The sequence below is a fragment of the Salmo salar genome, chromosome 21 (genome assembly GCF_965601325.2).
Source record: "Salmo salar chromosome 21, fSalSal1, whole genome shotgun sequence".
Classification (NCBI taxonomy): Eukaryota; Metazoa; Chordata; class Actinopteri; order Salmoniformes; family Salmonidae; genus Salmo; species Salmo salar.
This window is the reverse complement of record NC_138311.1, coordinates 35,448,556-35,467,619: the sequence shown is the minus strand read 5'-3', so window position 1 is coordinate 35,467,619 and position 19,064 is coordinate 35,448,556. Positions and strand designations below refer to the sequence as shown.

The 19,064-nt window shown below is 42.6% G+C and overlaps 1 protein-coding gene across 1 annotated transcript; it reads right to left on the bottom strand.

Moving 5' to 3' along the window:
• Window positions 1-103: 103 nt before the first annotated feature.
• lcp1 (lymphocyte cytosolic protein 1 (L-plastin)) lies at window positions 104-18,130 on the bottom strand. Its single transcript, XM_014165132.3, has 16 exons — window positions 17,991-18,130; window positions 15,255-15,331; window positions 14,906-15,066; window positions 14,633-14,762; window positions 14,202-14,334; window positions 14,018-14,099; window positions 13,698-13,863; window positions 13,292-13,434; window positions 13,091-13,186; window positions 10,350-10,545; window positions 10,154-10,232; window positions 9,951-10,065; window positions 1,285-1,418; window positions 1,024-1,144; window positions 732-856; window positions 104-607 (listed from the first exon to the last, which is right to left on the bottom strand). Exons 2-16 carry the CDS (start codon window positions 15,319-15,321, stop codon window positions 475-477), a joined length of 1,881 nt encoding a protein of 626 aa, XP_014020607.1. The 5' UTR covers window positions 15,322-15,331; window positions 17,991-18,130; the 3' UTR covers window positions 104-474.
• Window positions 18,131-19,064: the final 934 nt, after the last annotated feature.

The window sequence follows — 19,064 nt, the reverse complement described above, 5'->3', positions numbered from 1 at the left end:
TTTATCACATGAGTAGATTCTTAATGCAGAACAACTATTTGTAAGTAGGCTGCTCATACTGTACAGGTGTAGAATATGTGTATTACAATACGTGTGAACAAAACCAAGTAACATTCTTTTTTAATACAAAAAAAATCATCAGTTTCCCTGATGTCTTTATTTTCAGTCTGTAAGCAAAATGGTCTCTATTTAAAATTGAAAAACACATCATTAATAGCATCAATTAAAGAAGTAAAAAGTAAAGTTAGAAAGAGCTTAATCTCGTATCAAAATAAAATGCTTGACTTTGTGATATTATCCAGTTTTATCTGCTCTTCGCTATATTAGGCCTGAGTTTTGAATCCGTGATTTCCTGACATACTAGCTATATTATTGAAATTGTCTTGACTTAGTGAGCTAGTATTCTCTTTTCCCTGATTCTGGTTGTTGTGCTGAAAACAGCTTCAGGTGATGTGTTCTGTGGTGTCGTGACCCCTACACCCTCTTCATGCCCCGGGCCATCAGGCAGGCGAACACCGTCATCACCATCTTAGGTTTGACCTCCACCAGGTCCTCAGGCAGGGCGTACACCCGCGCTCCGATCTTCCTGGCCATGGAGATGGCATACCTGACAACAGGTAGGATTAAGAGGAGATGTGTTAGTGGGGATATCTTTACATCTGTTAACTTGAACGTTTCCTCTCTTTCATCAAGCTAGTACCTAAATTTGATTATCATCACATAGTACGTACTTGGCGTTATTGAGCTTCTCCTCATCAGTCAGGTCCTCCACCTTGATTAGGTCATAGCGGATAGAGCCTGGCTGGATGGCATCAATCAGGTCCAGGACTGGCATACTGGTGGCAATGGACCCATCCTACAGAGGCACAGACACACACACACACACACACACACACTGAGAGCTATTGCTGTTGAGGGTGCTGTATTTGTATTTTCTCTACTGCTTAGTGACTAAATGAAGTCTAGAACTTAAAAAAAGGTACCATGGTCAGGAAAATGTTCAACAGCAGAGGTACAGCCTACCTTGAATCCAGAGATGGTGCCTTTGCCAGCCTGTGTGAGTGTATCGTTGACCCAGGTGACGATGGTGTCATCATTCACCTTCTGCCCATCACCAAGCTCCTCCAGAATGTTCAGTGTGTACCTGAGAGAAAGAGATGGATCCTTCTAAATGTGGAATTATGGAGTATGCATTGGGCCTGCATAGGGGTTTTTCCTGATCACATGACCGGAACAGGAAAAATGTATAATCTGAAGCATTTTAACAGTATTCTGTTGCATTACCTCCTCATCAGCTGCCACAGCAGCGCCTGGGTGAGTTTTCTGTTGCCTTCATTCAGGTCCTGTCCAGCGATGCCAACCAGGGAGAACTTGGCCTCCTTCTTCCCAAGCTCCACTGCATAGTTACAGTTCTCCAACTGGCACAGACAAACACAATCAATCAATCAGTAATCAGTCAATCAATTGAAAAGCTTCTATGAAAATCTGTATAAATCAAAAATAAACAACAGTTGGACTGATCCTACAACCTTCTTAGACTCAACAACACTGAAGCAATTATCAGCAGACAAAAAATAATTACTAAAAACAGATCACCCCCCCAAAAAATATTAGATACTGTTAAAATGTTTGCGTGGAGAAAAACACCAGGAATGGACGGGCTTCTCATAGAATTTTATTTAACATTTTGGGACAAAGTATCACCCTTATTTTCACAAATGACAACACAGGTCACTCAATTCAGTGCTTCTAGTTCCATGTATCAAAAAGGTTTCTCAGTTATATTAAAACCAGGAGAATCTGGAGAGTAAACTGCTGATCACACACCTGTAAGTTTAATAAATTGTGACAAAAAATAACAGCAATAGAATGGGAAAAGTCTTACTAGACTTGATCCATATCAATCAAACACAGTTTATTAAGAATAGACACAAACAAATACAATAACATGTTTCAGTTTAATACAATACGCTAAAAAACTAAATATAGATTTATCAATTTTATTTTATTATTTTTTTATTTCACCTTTATTTAACCAGGGAGGCTAGTTGAGAACAAGTTCTCCTTTACAACTGCGACCTGGCCAAGATAAAGCAAAGCAGTGCGACACAAACAACAACAGAGTTACACATGGAATAAATAAACATACAGTGTGTGCAAATGAGGTAGGATAAGGGAGGTAAGGCAATAAATAGGCCATAGTGGCGAAATAATTACAATTAAACGCTGGAGTGATAGATATGCAGAAGATGAGTGTGCAAGTAGAGATACTGGGGTGCAAAGGAGCAAAATAAAATAAACAACAGTATGGGGATGAGGTAGTTGGATGGGCTATTTACAGATGGGCTATGTACAGGTGCAGTGATCTGTGAGCTGCTCTGACAGCTGGTGCTTAAAGTTAGTTAGGGAGATATGAGTCTCCAGCTTCAGTGATTTTTGCAGTTTGTTCCAATCATTGGCAGCAGAGAACTGGAAGGAAAGGCAGCCAAATGAGGAATTGGCTTTGGGGGTGACCAGTGAAATATACCTGCTGTAGCGCGTGCTACGGGTGGGTGAGGCTATGGTGAATAGTGAGCTGAGATAAGGTGGGGCTTTACCTAGCAAAAGACTTATAGATGACCTGGAGCCAGTGGGTTTGGTGACAAATATGAAGCGAGGGCCAGCCAACGAGAGCATACAGGTCGCAGTGGTGGGTAGTATATGGGGCTTTGGTGACAAAACGGATGGCACTGTGATAGACTGCATCCAATTTGCTGAGTAGAGTGTTGGAGGCTATTTTGTAAATGACATTGCCAAAGTCAAGGACCGGTCGGATAGTCCGTTTTTTACGAGGGTATGTTTGGCAGCATGAGTGAAGGATGCTTTGTTGCGAAATAGGAAGCCGATTCTAGATTTAATTTTGGATTGGAGATGCTTAATGTGAGTCTGGAAGGAAAGTTTACAGTCTAACCAGACACCCAGGTATTTGTAGTTGTCCAGAGTAGTGATGCTGGACGGGCGGGCAGGTCTGGGCAGCGATCGGTTGAAGAGCATGCATTTAGTTTTACTTGCATTTAAGAGCAGTTGGAGGCCATGGAAGGAGAATTGTATGGCATTGAAACTCGTCTGGAGGTTAGTTAACACAGTGTCCAAAGAAGGGCCAGAAGTATACAGAATGGTGTCGTCTGAGTAGAGGTGGGTCAGAGAATCACCAGCAGCAAGAGCGAAATCACTGATGTATACAGAGAAAAGAGTTGGCCCAAGAATTGAACCCTGTGGCACACCCATAGAGACTGCCAGAGGTCCGGACAACAGGCCCTCCGATTTGACACACTGAGCTCTGTCTGTGAAGGAGTTGGTGAACCAGCGAGACAGTCATTTGACAAACCAAGACTGTTGAGTCTGCCGATAAGAATGTGGTGATTGACAGAGTCGAAAGCCTTGGCCAGGTCGATGAATACAGCTACACAGTATTGTCTCTTATTGATGGCGGTTATGATATCGTTTAGGACTTTGAGCATGGCTGAGGTGCACCCATGACCAGCTCGGAAACCAGAATGCATAGCGGAGAAGGTACGGTGGGATTCGAAATGGTGGGTGATCTGTTTGTTAACTTGGCTTTCGAAAGACCGTAGAAAGGCAGGGTAGGATAGATATAGGTCTGTAGCAGTTTGGGTCTAGAGTGTCTCCCCCTTTGAAGAGGGGGATGACCACGGCAGCTTTCCAATCTTTGGGGATCTCAGACGATACGAAAGAGAGGTTGAACAGGCTAGTAATAGGGGTTGCAACAATTTCGGCGGATCATTTTAGAAAGAGAAGGTCCAGATTGTCTAGCCCGGCTGATTTGTAGGGGTCTACATTTTGCACCTCTTTCAGAACATCAGCTATCTGGATTTGGGTGAAGGAGAAATGGGGGAGGCTTGGGCAAGTTGCTGTGGGGGGAGCAGGGCTGTTGACCGGGGTAGGGGTAGCCAGGTGGAAAGCATGGCCAGCCGTAGAAAAATGCTTATTGAAATTCTCAATTATCGTGGATTTATTGGTGGTGACAGTGTTTCCTAGCCTCAGTGCAGTGGGCAGCTGGGAGGAGGTGCTCTCATTCTCCATGGACTTTACAGTGTCCCAGAACTTTTTGGAGTTTGTGCTACAGAATGCAAATTTCTGTTTGAAAAAGCAAGCCTTTGCTTTCCTAACTGCCTGTGTATATTGGTTCCTAACTTCCCTGAAAAGTTGCATATCGCGGGGGCTATTCGATGCTAATACAGAACGCCTCAGGATGTTTTTGTGCTGGTCAAGGGCAGTCAGGTCTAGAGTGAACCAAGGGCTATATCTGTTCCTGGTTCTACATTATTTGAATGGGGCATGCTTATTTAAGATGGTGAGGAAAGCACTTTTAAAGAATAACCCGGCATCCTCTACTGACGGAATGAGGTCAATATCCTTCCAGGATACCAGGTCGATTAGAAAGGCCTGCATCGCTGAAGTGTTTTAGGGAGCGTTTGACAGTGATGAGGAGTGGTCATTTGACCGGAGACCCATTACGGATGCAGGCAATGAGGCAGTGATCGCTGAGATCCTGGTTGAGGACAGCAGAGTTGTATTTGGAGGGCAGGTTGGTTAGGATGATATCTAAGAGGGTGCCCGTGTTTACGGATTTGGGGTTGTACCTCGTAGGTTCATTGATAATTTGTGTGAGATGGAGGGCATCAAGCTTAGATTGTAGGACGGCCGGGGTGTTAAACATGTCCCAGTTTAGGTCACCTAGCAGCACGAGCTCAGAAGATAGATGGGGGGCAATCAGTTCACATATGGTGTCGAGGGCACAGCTGGGGGCAGAGGGTGGTCTATAGCAAGCGGCAACAGTGAGAGACTTGTTTCTGGAAAGGTGAATTTTTAGAAGTAGAAGCTCGAATTGTTTGGGCACAGACCTGGATAGTAAAACAGAACTCTGCAGGCTATCTCTGCAGTAGATTGCAACTCCGCCCCCTTTGGCAGTTCAATCTTGTCGGAAAATGTTATTGTAGGCATGGAAATTTCAGGGTTTTTGGTGGTCTTCCTGAGCCAGGATTCAGACACTGCTAGGACATCCGGGTTGGCAGAGTGTGCTAAAGCAGTGAATTAAACAAACTTAGGGAGGAGGCTTCTAATGTTAACATGCATGAAACCAAGGCTTTTACAGTTACAGAAGTCAACAAATGAGAGCGCCTGGGGAATGGGAGTGGAGCTAGGCACTGCAGGGCCTGGTTTAACCTCTACATCACCAGAGGTACAGAAGAGGAGTAGGGTATTGCTAAAGGCTATAAGAACTGATCGTCTAGTACGTTCGGAACAGAGAGTTAAAGGAGCAGGTTTCTGGGCATGGTAGAATAGATTCAAGGAATAATGTACAAACTAAGGTATGGTAGGATGTGAATACAGTGGAGGTAAACCTATGCATTGAGTGACGATGAGAGAGATATTGTCTCTAGAAACATAATTTAAACCAGGTGAGGTCACCGCATGTGTGGGAGGTGGAACTAAAGGGTTAGCTAAGGCGTATTGAGCAGGGCAAGAGGCTCTACAGTGAAATAAGGCAATAATCACTATCCAAAACAGCAATGGACAAGGCATATTGACATTAGGGAGAGGCATGCGTAGCCGAGTGATCATGGGGTCCAGTGAGTAGTTTGGTGGGTTGGAGACACGGCGATTCAGACAGCTAGCGGGCCGGCCCTAGCAAGCTAGCAGAAGACCCTTAGAGGGACGCCGCGACGGAAGAAGTCTGTTGTAGCCCCCTCGTGCTGTTACGTTGGCAGACCAGTCGTGATGGATCAGCAGGGCTCCGTGTGGTAAAAAGGTCCAGGCCAATTGGCATAATAGGTATTGTGGCCAAAGAATTTGTCCGATGGGCCTCTTCAGCTAACAGTCCGATATGCTCTAGACAGCTAGCGGGTCGCGGCTAGCAGATGGGCATTCAGGGAACGTCTCGACGGAGGAGCCAGTTGAAACTGACTTGCCTAGTTAAATAAAGGTTAAAAAAAATCTAAAATCTTACAGGTAGAATAAACCTCTTCAGATTGGCATGGCTCCCAAAGTACTTATATTTATTCTTGGTAATACCAATTACCTCACCGAAGACATTCTTTAAAAAAGTATATTCGGTCATAACAGACATTATATGGGCATATGAACCTCAGAATAGCCTCAATTTGTCTAGGCATGGACTCTACAAGGTGTCGAAAGCGTTCCACAGGGATGCTGGCCCATGTTTGCTCCAATGTTTCCCACAGTTTTGTCAAGTTGGCTAGATGTCCGTTGGGTTGTGGACCATTCTTGATACACACAGGAAACTGTTGAGCGTGAAAAAAACAGCAGCGTTGCAGTTCTTGACACAAACCAGTGCGCTTACCTACTGCCATGCCCCGTTCAAAGGCACTTATATATTTTGTCTTTCCCATTCACCCTCTGAATGGCACACATACACAATTCATGTCTCAATTGTCTCAAGGTTTAAAAATCCTTATTTAACCTGTCTCCTCCCCTTCATCTACACTAATTGAAGTGAATTTAACAAGTGACATCAATAAGAGATCATAGCTTTCACCTGGATATACCTGGTCAATCTATGTCATGGAAAGAGCAGGTGTTCTTAATGTTTTGGATACTCATTGTAGTTAAATGCTCTAAAGAGGACCAATGGGTACATATTGAAGACGTGCATGCTCATCTCTATTTTCAAATAATAAAGCTAAGAACAGTAACATCTTCATAGCTAAGAACACTATAACAATATGGAAGAAAATGAAACGTGTTCTACATGAACCAATATTACTCCATAAAATCACAACCCTGTGGAACAATCCTTGGATAGCTTTTCAGAATTCACAGATAAATTGGTCCACATGGAAAACTAAAGGCATAGACACCGTAAATGACTTGGTAATAGGAAATACATGTTTTTCCATGACAGAATTAAAAGGGAATTTTGGACTGACCAATGTAGATATTTTTAAATACATGCAACTTAAAAGTTTCATATTTGTGAAATTTCTATTTTAAATCTTTTGGGCGTTGCTAAAGGAATTTATATGTTTAAAGTAATGACTAAAGAATTCCACCTTGACACGTATACGACTATGTGAAATGTATTAGAATTATAAGACTATAATCCAATAATGTATGTGTGAGACAAGTTAAGGGTGAGAAATGTATGGTTGAGAAAACAAAGGACAATTGAACTACACATGACCTGGTTGTAACTCTGAAAAACTGACAACAGGAAAGAGGGCCTTTTCTAATCTAGGGAGGCTTAGGCTGGTAGAAAAGTGATAAAGTGAGTGTGTGGTGTGTGTGTGTGTGTGTGTGTGTGTGTGGTGTGTGTGTGGGAGTTATAAAATGACTGTGTATGCATTTTTTACTTCAGAGCTCTCGTGAATAAAGAACAACGAACCTTTTGCAGAATCTGAGACTATGCCTAATTATTATTAAACCCATGGTCTTACAAACATCGGGAATTGGTCAAAGCTTAAATGATTGTTTAGTTATCATCATTGGGAGTGAAAATTCTCGTGACAGGCGTCAGAGCCATCTTGAGGGAATCCTATTTGAGTCAAAAAAGGATATTCATATGATAGGCAAGTGCCGTGGGAAAAGTATATCTGTTGGATAGGCTCTCTGCAAGGTTTTGTACAGTGCCTTCGGAAAGTATTCAGACCCCTTGACTTTTTCCTCATTTTATTACGTTACAGCCTTATTCTAAAATGGATTAAATAAATACAAATCCTCAGCAATCTACACACAATACCCCACAATGACAAAGTGAAAACAGGTTTTTAGAAATGTTGGGAAATTTTGGCAAAAACAGAAATACCTTATTTACATAAGTATTCAGACCCTATACTATGAGACTCGAAACTGATCTTAGGGGCTTAGGGGCACCCTGTTTCCATTGATCAACTTTATTGGAGTCCACCTGTGGTAAATTCAATTGATTGGACATGATTTGGAAAGGCGCTCACCTGTCTATATAAGGTCCCACAATTGACAGTGATTGTCAGAGCAAAAACCAAGCCATGAGGTCGAAGGAATTGTCCGTAGAGCTCTGAGACAGGATTGTTGTCAAGGCACAGGTTTGGGGAAGGGTACCAAAACAAATCTGAGGCATTGAAGGTCCGCAAGAACACAGTGGTCTCCATCATTCTTAAATGGAATAAGTTTGGAACCACCAAGACTCTTCCTAGAGCTGGCCGCAATTTCTAGAGTTGGCTGCCTGGCCAAACTGAGCAATCGGGGGAGAAAGGCCTTGGTCAGGGAGGTGACCAAGAACCCGATGGTCACTCTGACAGAGCTCCAGAGTTCCTCTTTGGAGATGGGAGAACCTTCCAGAAGGACAACCATCTCTGTAGCACTCCACCAATCAGGCCAATATGGTGGAATGGCCAGACAAAAGCCTCTCCTCAGTAAATGGCACACGACAGCCCGCTTGGAGTTTTCCAAATAGCACCTAAAGACTCTCAGACCATGAGAAACAAGATTCTCTGGTCTGATGAAACCAAGATTGAACTCTTTGGCCTGAATGCCAAGTGTCACATCTGGAGGAAAGCTGGCACCATCCCTACGGTGAAACATGGTAGTGGCAGCATCACGCTGTGGGGATTTTTTCAGCGTTACAGAGAGATCCTTGATGAAAACCTGCTCCAGATTGCTCAGGACCTCAGACTGGGGCGAAGGTTCACCTTCCAACAGGATAACAACCCTAAGCACACATCCAAGACAACGCAGGAGTGGCTTCGGGACAAATCTCTGAATGTCCTTGAGTGGCCCAGCCCAGCCAAATCTCTGAATGTCCTTGAGTGGCCCAGGAGAGACCTGAAAATAGCTGTGCAGCAACGCTCCCCATCCAACCTGACAGAGCTTGAGATGATCTGCAGAGAAGAATGGGAGAAACTCCCCAAATACAGGTGTGCCAAGCTTGTAGAGTCATACCAAAGAAGACACAAGGCTGTAATCGCTGCCAAATGTCCTTCAACAAAGTATTGAGTAAAAGGTCTGAATACTTATGTAAATGAGATATTTGCCTTTTTAATATATTTGCAAACCTGTTTTTGCTTTGTCATTATGGGGTATTGTGTGTAGATTGATGAGGGGAAAAAAACGATTTAATGAATTTTAGAATAAGGCTGTAACCTAACAAAATGTGGAAAAAGTCAAGGGGTCTGAATACTTTCCAAAGGCACTGTACAAAACCTTGCAGAGAGCCTATCCAACAGACAATCTCTTAGAAAAAATAACATCTATTGGAACCAAGACTTAAAAATAAGTGATATTGGCACAAAATGGAGGGAATATTGGAACGTACCTAACAAAATTACAGGTTAACGAAAATGTACGCTTATTCCAGTTTAAACTAATGTAAAGAATGTATTATGCAAGATACAAAATTCACTAATTCTACAGCACAACGACAGAGTCATGTATTAAGTGTAAAACGAACAATAACTCAATAATCAATGCCTTCTGGGAATGCTATAAAGTCCAAAAGTTATCAGCAGAGTTAGAAAGTTGGCTGTCATAAGTATTACAATGTAAATGTGCTTTTAATCTGTCTGCATATTTCAGGCATATGAAAGTGCAGTGAGATACCCGATGGGTTGGATGATACTTTTCTCGTCAATCATCTTGAAAAAAATGTAAACTTAAAAACGGGAAAACAACCAAACCTCCATCGTTAACACAATGGAAAGGTAAAGCATGTTCTTATCTAAATGCTGAAAGTACGTGGGTGACGGAGAGAAACAAAATGGTGCAGTTTGAGGCTGTGGCGGATAATGATGTGGGTGCTGGAGATGGGGGTGTGAGCAGGTCTGGGTAGGTGTGATGTCGTTGATACTTGTGTGCGTCTGTATGTGTATGTTTTGTACTGTTAAAAAAAAGGACAATTGATCATTTTAATCATGATCGCACTTTGGGAGAACTCGTATTGTTCCTTGTCTCACCTTCTTCATGTTGCTGCCCAGTTTGGAGTAAGGGGGTTTGTTTACTCTGTCCCAATCCACTGGCACATTGATCTTCTCATAGAGCTGGAAGATGACCAAAGCATCATCTATGTCCCTGTAAAACATGCACACACACTTTAAATGAGTGTGGTTTCCAAATGATTGGAAATGGTGTGTAATAAGATGGAGTGACCTGTACTTACACATAGAGGTGGTTGACACGAGGGTTGACCCCCAGTGAGTTCATCCAGTTCCTGAAGGTGCGCTCCTCTCTGGTTTCACCTGGAAGTGGCCGAGACAGCATTACACACTGGTTTAGGCCTTGTATATATGGTTTATATTATAATCAGGAAGAAGGGATGCTCAGGAACTGGGTTATGGTCTGGTCCCAAAACTGACCCTCGATGGAGCTCCAGTCGATGTCCTGGTTCTCAGGCTTCTTCAGGGCAGGGTACTTGTTGAACAGGTTGGCAATGTATGCTAAGTTCAGCTTAGGGTTGCCGCGGACCACGTCTGTTGCTGTGACAAACTGCCGGCAGCCCAGACGGTCAGCCTGCTCCAACATGCACTCTGCTCTCTTTATGTCCTCTTTCTCCTGCAGGGGGTGGTAGGGAGATCTTTAACAGCAACATCTGATGTATCACTCATTGATAATATGGTCAATTTAGCAGCCATTTTTAACCTAGGTGGCTAGAAGAACAACACTGTCTGTTGATCAGGTTGGCTGAAATCTAAATTTAAAGCTGCAACATGTAACTTTTTGGGTGACCTGACCAAATTCACATAGAAATGTTAGTAATAGATGTATCATTCTCATTGATAGCAAGTCTAAGAAGGGGTAGATGTGTTCTAAGTGCACTATTTCTATGGTTCCCGTTCTAAAGTTTAGTTTCTTCGTCTTTTATTTTCAGTTTTGTAAAGTTTCAAACAGCTGAAAACACATTCTTTGTTATTGAAAAAATATTTCACAGCAGTTTAGATGGTACAATGATTCTCTACACCAGTGGTACCACTTCAAACATTCAACCTCCAGCTGCGTACCCCCTTCTAGCACCAGGGCCAGCGCACTCTCAAATTTGTTTTTTTGGCATCATTGTAAGCCTGCCACACACACACTATACGATACATTTATTAAACATAAGAATCAGTGTGAGTTTGTCACAACCCGGCTCATGGGAACCCGGCACAAATCATAATAATCAATAATGTTTCTCTTTATTTAGCCATCTTACTTATAAAACCTTATTTGTTCATAGAATATTAACTCTGCAATGTTGGGTTGTGTTGGAGAAAGTCTCAGTCTTAAATCATTTTCCACACACAGTCTGTGCCTGTATTTAGTTTTCATACTAGAGAGGGCCGAGAATCCACTCTCACATGGGTACAGTGGTTGCAAAGGGCATCAGTGTCTTAACAGCGCGATTTGCCAAGGCAGGATACTCAATTTTCACAGAACCGCTTGTTGGAATTTTGATGAGGCTCTCTTGTTCAGATATCGGTAAGTGGACTGGAGGCTGGGCATGAAAGGGATAACGAATCCAGTTGTTTGTGTCGTCCGTGTCGGTAAGTACCTGCGTAATTGCGCACCCAGCTCACTCAGGTGCTTCGCTATATCACATTTGACATTGTCCGTAAGCTTGAGTTCACTTGCACACAAAAAAAATCCTACAATGATGGCAAGACCTACAGTATGTGTTGTCTTTGTTAATGCAGACAGAAAAGAGCTATAGTTGGGGAGAGTCCCTGTAACTCAAGATTCAGATCATTCAGGCGAGAAAAAACATCACCCAGATAGACCAGTCGTGTGAGAAACTCGTCATTATGCAAGCGGTCAGACAAGTGAAAATTATGGTCAGTAAAGAAAATTTTAAGCTCGTCTCTCAATTAAAAAAAAACGTGTCAATACTTTGCCCCTTGATAACCAGCGCACTTCTGTATGTTGTAAAAGCGTTACATGGTCGCTGCCCATATCATTGCATAGTGCAGAAAATACACGAGAGTTTAGGGGCCTTGCTTTAACAAAGTTAACCATTTTCACTGTAGTGTCCAAAATGTCTTTCAAGCTGTTAGGCATTCCCTTGGCAGCAAGAGCCTCTCGGTGGATGCTGCAGTGTCCTGAAGTGGCATCGGGAGCAACTGCTTGCACGCGCATTACCTCTCTACTATGTCTCACTGTCATGGCTTTTGTGCCATCAGTACAGATACCAACACATCTTGACCACCAAAGTCCATTTGATGTCACAAAGCTGTCTAGTACTTTAAAAATATTGTCTCCTGTTGTCCTGGTTTCCAGTGGTTTGCAGAAGAGGATGTCTTCCTTAATTGACCCCCCATAAATGTAACAGACATATACCAGGAGCTGTGCCAGGCCCGCCAAGTCTGCTGACTCATCCAGCTGTAACGCATATAATTTACTGGCTTGTATGCGAAGCAGTAATTTTTTCTAAACATCTCCTGCCATGTCACTGATGCGTCATGATACAGTGTTGTTTGATGAAGCCATTTTCTGTATTGTTTTTTTTTGCCTTTTCCCCCAGCATAGTCCCAAACATATCCGCAGCAGCAGGAAGAATTAAGTCCTCCACAATAGTATGGGGCTTGCCTGTCCTAGCCACTCGGTAGCTCACCATATAAGACGCTTCTAGCCCCTTCTTATTAATGGTATCTGTTGCTTTTATACAAGTCTTACTACTCGAAAGTCGTCTTTATTCTCGCTCAAAAAACTCCCGTTGCTTATTTTTCAAATTGTAATTTTGTTTCTAAATGTCTGTGCAAGAGTGAAGGTTTCACGCGAGAGAGTAACGGTTATTGTGATTGGATGTTAAATATTTTACTAGGCTACCTGTATTTGACATTGTGTTGTTATTTCGCTGAATACTAGATGGTTACATTTTATTTTTGGCTGTGAAACGAGGCAACATTTTTAGATGTGAATCACATTTTTATTTGGCGTACCCCCGACGGCATTGCCCGTAGCCCTGGGGGTACGCGTACCCCAGATTGGAAATACCTGCTCTATTCTATACATTGCTTGTATTGTCACATACATTTGGCGAACTATTCGGATTTTAGCAACCAGGAAATGACGAAAATATTGCACCTTCAATGGTTGATGTTTCTAGTGTAGGAAGAGCATGTACCCTTATCCCTGAAATGTCGATGGCAATAGGAGGGATTCCCTCCTCATCTCCCTTAGGGGCCACTTGGTTCAGGATGTTGTAGTAGGCCTTGGAATCCTGTAATGCAAAACAGAAAATTAATACAATCACAAATGCACATGAAGATCCAGGAGCGACACAGTCATATGACAATCCAGATCCGACATAGCGTGTGTGACCCACCTTTATGTCAGAGCTGAAGTTGTTGATCTTGGAGCAGCCGGCCTCCTCTAGGTGATAGTTGGCCCAGCGCAGCAGCAGCTCCTCTGGGGACAGCTTCATCAGGTCCTCCAGGCTCTCCCCATCCCTCAGCAGGGCTATCAGAGCTGCACACACCATTGATATTATTATACACACACATAAATTCAAACAAGGCTACAGAGATCAAGTGATGTACAGTAGATATATAGACACCCTCGTGTTAAAAAGTTATAAAACACATACATATTGAAAGCCCATATTCAAATAAACATTTAACACACACACACACACACACACACACACACACACACACACACACACACACACACACCACACACACACACACACACACACACACACACACACACACACACACACACACACACACCTTCGTTCCTGCTGATCTCGATGTCAGCAAACAAACCGATCTTGATGACTTGCCAGAGCAGGCCCAGGACCAGATGCTGTCTGCCTTCCTTCAGGTCCTCTGCTCCGATGTTCACTACGTGGCAGCCAATGGCCGACGCAGAGTTCAGAGCCAGGTTCAGATTCTCCTGTTAGAGCACAGCACACACACAGCATACTGTAGATGTGTATGACATAGTGTATATAATGACAAAGAAAATAAACTACTGTGTCAATGGGTTATACAAAGCTGCTGTCCTGTGATAGTCATGTGGTGTTACAGTAATGTCTGTAAAAGGTTACCTGGATGGTGAAGGGTGTGAGCTTCTTCTTGTTGATGGTTCTTTCATCGATGGTGTCCGGAACAGACTGGTTGATCATCTTACTACCAGGTGAAGGAGAGATGCATAGTTAGATATCAATGGAATATTGCCATAGGAATCGGTTTTTACTCTAAAGTAAGTCTATGAGACCAGTTAGAAAGTACCATAAAACGATCCCATCTCCGACAGCGGTGAACAGATCGTTGGTGGTGGGGTCCATGGGGAGGACATGCTTGCAGTCTGGGTCTTTCTCCAAGGCCTTATTCACCCAGTTCACAAAAGCCACCTTCTCCTCCTCTGTCAGTGGAGAAAGGTGTGGGTATGGGGGTGAATGCACAATATACAGTATTTGTACTTATGGGAAATATTTATATACATTAGCCAATCAGAGACGTTCAGATATGTGACTTCACAGACCAGGAAGAGTTGTTGTACTTATGGATTGTTCCAGACATAGAGATAGATGTGGTTCTGTATGTCTCATTTGAATGATTTGTGCTTCCTGTGTCATGTTGGCTACAGATATATCTAGAGAGTGACTCAAATAGGTAGCTTGGGGGCATTCTCATTCAGTGAAACAAGTAGGGGCAGTCACCTGAGTAGGAGTGCTGTGTGCCTGAGCTGGACTGCTCTGAAGTTCCTGCTACGGCATAGATGCCCTCCTTCTTGTTGATGGCTTTCTTGAAGGTCTTAGCAACTTCTGTACTCTTCAGTCCATGGACCACCTTAGTGAAAGGAAAAATTGTGGTAAGATGAGACCATGTATCTCTGGTGTCATGTGAAAATGTATTAAGCTATGTTCTATTGTTCTTTGACATTTACTTTTTGTAAACGCCATTGATTTGAACCTCTTGACCTCTGAACTTACATTAGCAAACTCGTCGAAGGTGACTTTGCCGTCATGCATGTCTCCTGTCTTGGTCAGATCCTGGATGATCTCTCTGACTTTGTATCCCGGCAATGGCAGGTTGGAAGCTTTGAACAGGTCATTGAGCTCTTCTGTGCCAATGTGGCCATGAGAGTCCACATCTGGAACAGGACGGATAAGTCAAAGGTCATGTAAAATGTAGCCTTGTTGAATGCATAATGAGTCAGTGACCCAGAATAAAAGAGAGAGTGAAGTGAGTCTATGATTTATCAACTATGTTTCAGTTTCCGTCTTAGTATGGGGGAAAATCAGGATTGGAGTTTGTTCAGGCTCCCTGTCAGGCTCTCACCGATCTTAGCAAAGGCTTCTCTCAGTTCTTCCAACTCATCTTGAGAAATCTGTGCTGGAGCAGCCATTTTGTGGGATCTGAAACCATCAAACACAACTTCAACTTTATAAACCCATGAACATACTCAACAAGGAGGAACTTTCTGCATGTTGTCACTGATAATTGCTACAAAATGTGATTTGCTGTACCCAGTGGTTCTGGGCTCTGATGTCTATTTCGTTCTAAAGTATTCTGCTTCTAGTGAGCTTCTTTATACTTTTTCTGGTGAGGTAATTCACACTATTCATGTGTCTTTATTACACCTCTTTGCAACTGCAAGTCATTATCACAAAACTAGCATTTCCAAGTATCCCCAACAACACATATACAAAATCATCATGAGGATATTGCTTAAGACTTGTGTGAAATAGGGAAAATAATCTATTATGCAATTCAGAGAAGTTTGTCTTGTGACATTCAATGTGGTTAGCCAGACCAAATCAAAGTTTGTGCGTGAGTATGTGTTTATCGGAAACTTCTCTGAATTCTTCCTCATCTACCTTAGGACTAAGTATACATTCTAGGCCTCAGTCTGAGTTGAGAGTGAAGTACAGGTTGCTATAGTGATAACAGACAGGAAGAATGGCTGCCATTTCACTGTGGCTTCATCGAGAGCTCTACGGCTGTAAACCACAGACACAGCGAGAGATATAAGGTCACGTTAGATACAGAGACCCATTTTAAACTAGGTCTGCTCTGCTTGCCTCCGAGGTGTGAAGTTTGGGGATGAGTAACAAATGTCTCTCTTTCCATTGTCACCCACCTCATCAGAAGAAACCTGAGTGGCTTCTAGAGATTACATCTATGGTTTTCTAAACCTATAGTATGGAGAAGGGTCTAGAGACCATTATTCGTCTATATTCAACAATGTATGTACTGTAGTAGCCCACTTCTTTATTATATATTATATTTTTACCCCCTTTTTCTCCCCAATTTCAATCTTGTCTCATCGCTGCAACTCCCCAACGGGCTCAGGAGGCGAAGGTCAAGTCATGCGTCCTCCGAAACACGAGCCACCAAACAGCGCTTCATAACACACGCCTGCTTAACCCGGAAGCCAGCCGCACCAATGTGTCGGAGGAAACACCATTCACCGAGGTCAGCCTGCAGGCGCCCGGCCCACAACACGAGTCGCTAGAGCGCAATGAGCCAAGTAAAGCCCCCCAGCCAAACCCTCCCCTAACCTGGACGACACTGGGCCAATTGTGCGCCGCCCTATGGGACTCCCGATCACGGCCGGTTGTGATACAGCCCAGGATCGAACCCAGGTCTGTAGTGACACCTCTAGAACTGCGATGCAGTGCCTTAGACTGCTGCGCCACTCGTGAGGCCCAGTAGCACACTTCTAAATTCTAAAATAAGTAAGAACAAGGAGATCCGGGTTTTGTTACCTTTCGCCCACTATAGCTATAGAGGTCAGAAGCAGAAGCGAAACTGATGTATTTTCACACCATGTTTCAAAATGACCAGCTTTGTCACTTTGCAAGGATTTCATTTCAATCAGCAGTGAGACACTCTCTGATGATTCAATAAACCACACGCTGGATGACACAATGACACTGTGATGTTCACTAATCTAACAATAGGACATTATTGCCTTTTTAGGGCCGACATTTACCCAGACTTTACTTTTTGATGATGAAGTAAAATTTGTCTTTGCATTTTGATCATGAGGGGCATTATCTTTCATGAGGCAAATCCAGTTACTTGATTTGAAATCCCTAAAACCCTCATCTGTCATCAAGGATTACCTGTGGACTCAGTCACTAAAATCATCAAGGGCCTTTATGGAAATAAAACTGCAATACCCACAAACATCAATCATGGTACATCAGATTTCACATGTAAATCTTGTTCTCTTTTAAACAAACAGCTTATTCATTATGTAGTAAGAAAATAATCAAAGAGTAAGGTACATTTGCATGGATTAGATATAGGAAGAGAGGTTTATTGGAACAATATTATGATGTGGACATTTATCAAAGCCAATCTGTCTGTCACTCAAAGTAATCTTTATACAGCAATCAATTGTGCTTCCTTGGTTTCTCTAAAAAATTTTGTATTCAAAGGCACATTCCTTTAAGTGTAGTGTGTGTTATGGATTCTTCAAGCACAATTGAAAGACAAAATATATATTATATTTTGTTCATAATTTTCAAATGGCTACAGCAGTGTGAGTTCAAAAGATTACAAATTCACGTGTCAGCCAATTCCACATGCTGATGCACATGTTATTCAATGAATAGTGAAGATATGTTGGAATCTTTTAGAAAATGTAAATTTATATCTGAGTTACTGTTAGCTTTCACATGTTAGAATACTTTTCAGTAGTTGCAGCAAGGCTAACCACATCCCAACGTACTTCCTGTTTAACCACTGTGCAATGGTTTACTTCTGCTCTCTGTCACCATAGTCTGCTGACTTTACAGTCAAGACATGGCAATGCTGCGCATTGATCAGCATGTCTACTACACATGCTGCCCTCAGATTCCAGGACGACACGATCTATTAACACTCACAGGACTATCTGTGAACCCTTATGGACTGTTAAAGCAACAGAAATGCATCATCATCATTCATCCTCATCAGAATCAACGTGCAGTCACAGACCATTTTCCCAGTAGATTCAACGTAATAAGACACATGCAGAGGAACACAGTGACACTGAGAGGCCCCTAGGTCAGGAGATTGAATTACCTGAGGGAGGTGAGTTGACTGGCGGATCTGTCTGTGAGTCTGTCTGTGTCACTTTCCTTCCTTCAGTGTGTCTGCTGCTCTCACTGCTTGACAGGCAGGCAGTGCACTGTCTCTCCCTCAGAAGTCAAGCGACAATGAATCTATTCAAATAAACGAGGAAGGAAGTGACACGCGAACCAACACAACTACACAAAGAGGAATGTCTTTATATGGCAATCTGCTGTCTGCCACGGGCCTATCAAAGTGATCAGTCTGGCAATAATATTCTACTCAGTTTTGTGTTTGTGTAGGTTTGTGTATTTGTTTTATTTAAAAAAAATATTTAACCTTTCTTTAACTAGGCAAGTCAGTTAAGAACAAATTCTTATTTACAATGACGGCCTACCAAAAGGCAAAAGGCCTCCTGTGGAGACAGGGCCTGGGATTTAAAAATAAAAATACAATATAAATATAGGACAAAACACACATCACAACAAGAGAGACACAACACTACATAAAGAGAGACCTAAGACAACAACATAACAAGGCAACACATGACAACAACATGGTAGCAACACAACATGGTAGCAGCACAAAAACATGGTACAAACATTATTGGGCAAAGTCAACAGCACAAAGGTCAAGAAGGTAGAGACAACAATACATCATATTGTGTATGTTCTATTCAGTCTAGTGATGTATTTTATGATGACTTTAGTGACAACTAGGGTTGTACATTTTGGGGAATATTCAGAGGTGGAAACGTTCTGTGGAAATTAATGGGAATATATGGGAATTAACTAAATATATGCACATTTATATTAATACCATTTAAATGTAGATGTTTTTTGCATTGGATATATTTACAATATCATATGTAGACAGAAACTTTGGTTTGGCAGCTTTGGTTGTCTTCCTCTCAGGCTTCCATGTCTTCTCCCTGGACCTCCTCAATGTCCACCTCTTGAACCTCTTGGACTCTGAGGCCTCATCTCATCTTGGACTCTGAGGCTGTCACTTTCCAACCTTGTTGAGGATGGCTCGTCGTCAGGCTCAAAGAGCCTCAAATCTGCCCGGATGGCGACCAATTTTTCA

Coding starts and splice junctions, on each gene's coding strand:
- lcp1 (XM_014165132.3), bottom strand. CDS start 15,321: ATGGCTGCTCCAGCACAGATTTCTCAAGATGAGTTGGAAGAACTGAGA. Junction 10,546..13,090: donor TCGACATTTCAGGGATAAGG/GTACATGCTCTT, acceptor CACCCCCTGCAG/GAGAAAGAGGACATAAAGAG. Junction 1,419..9,950: donor TGGGCAGCAACATGAAGAAG/GTGAGACAAGGA, acceptor TGTCTGTGCCAG/TTGGAGAACTGTAACTATGC.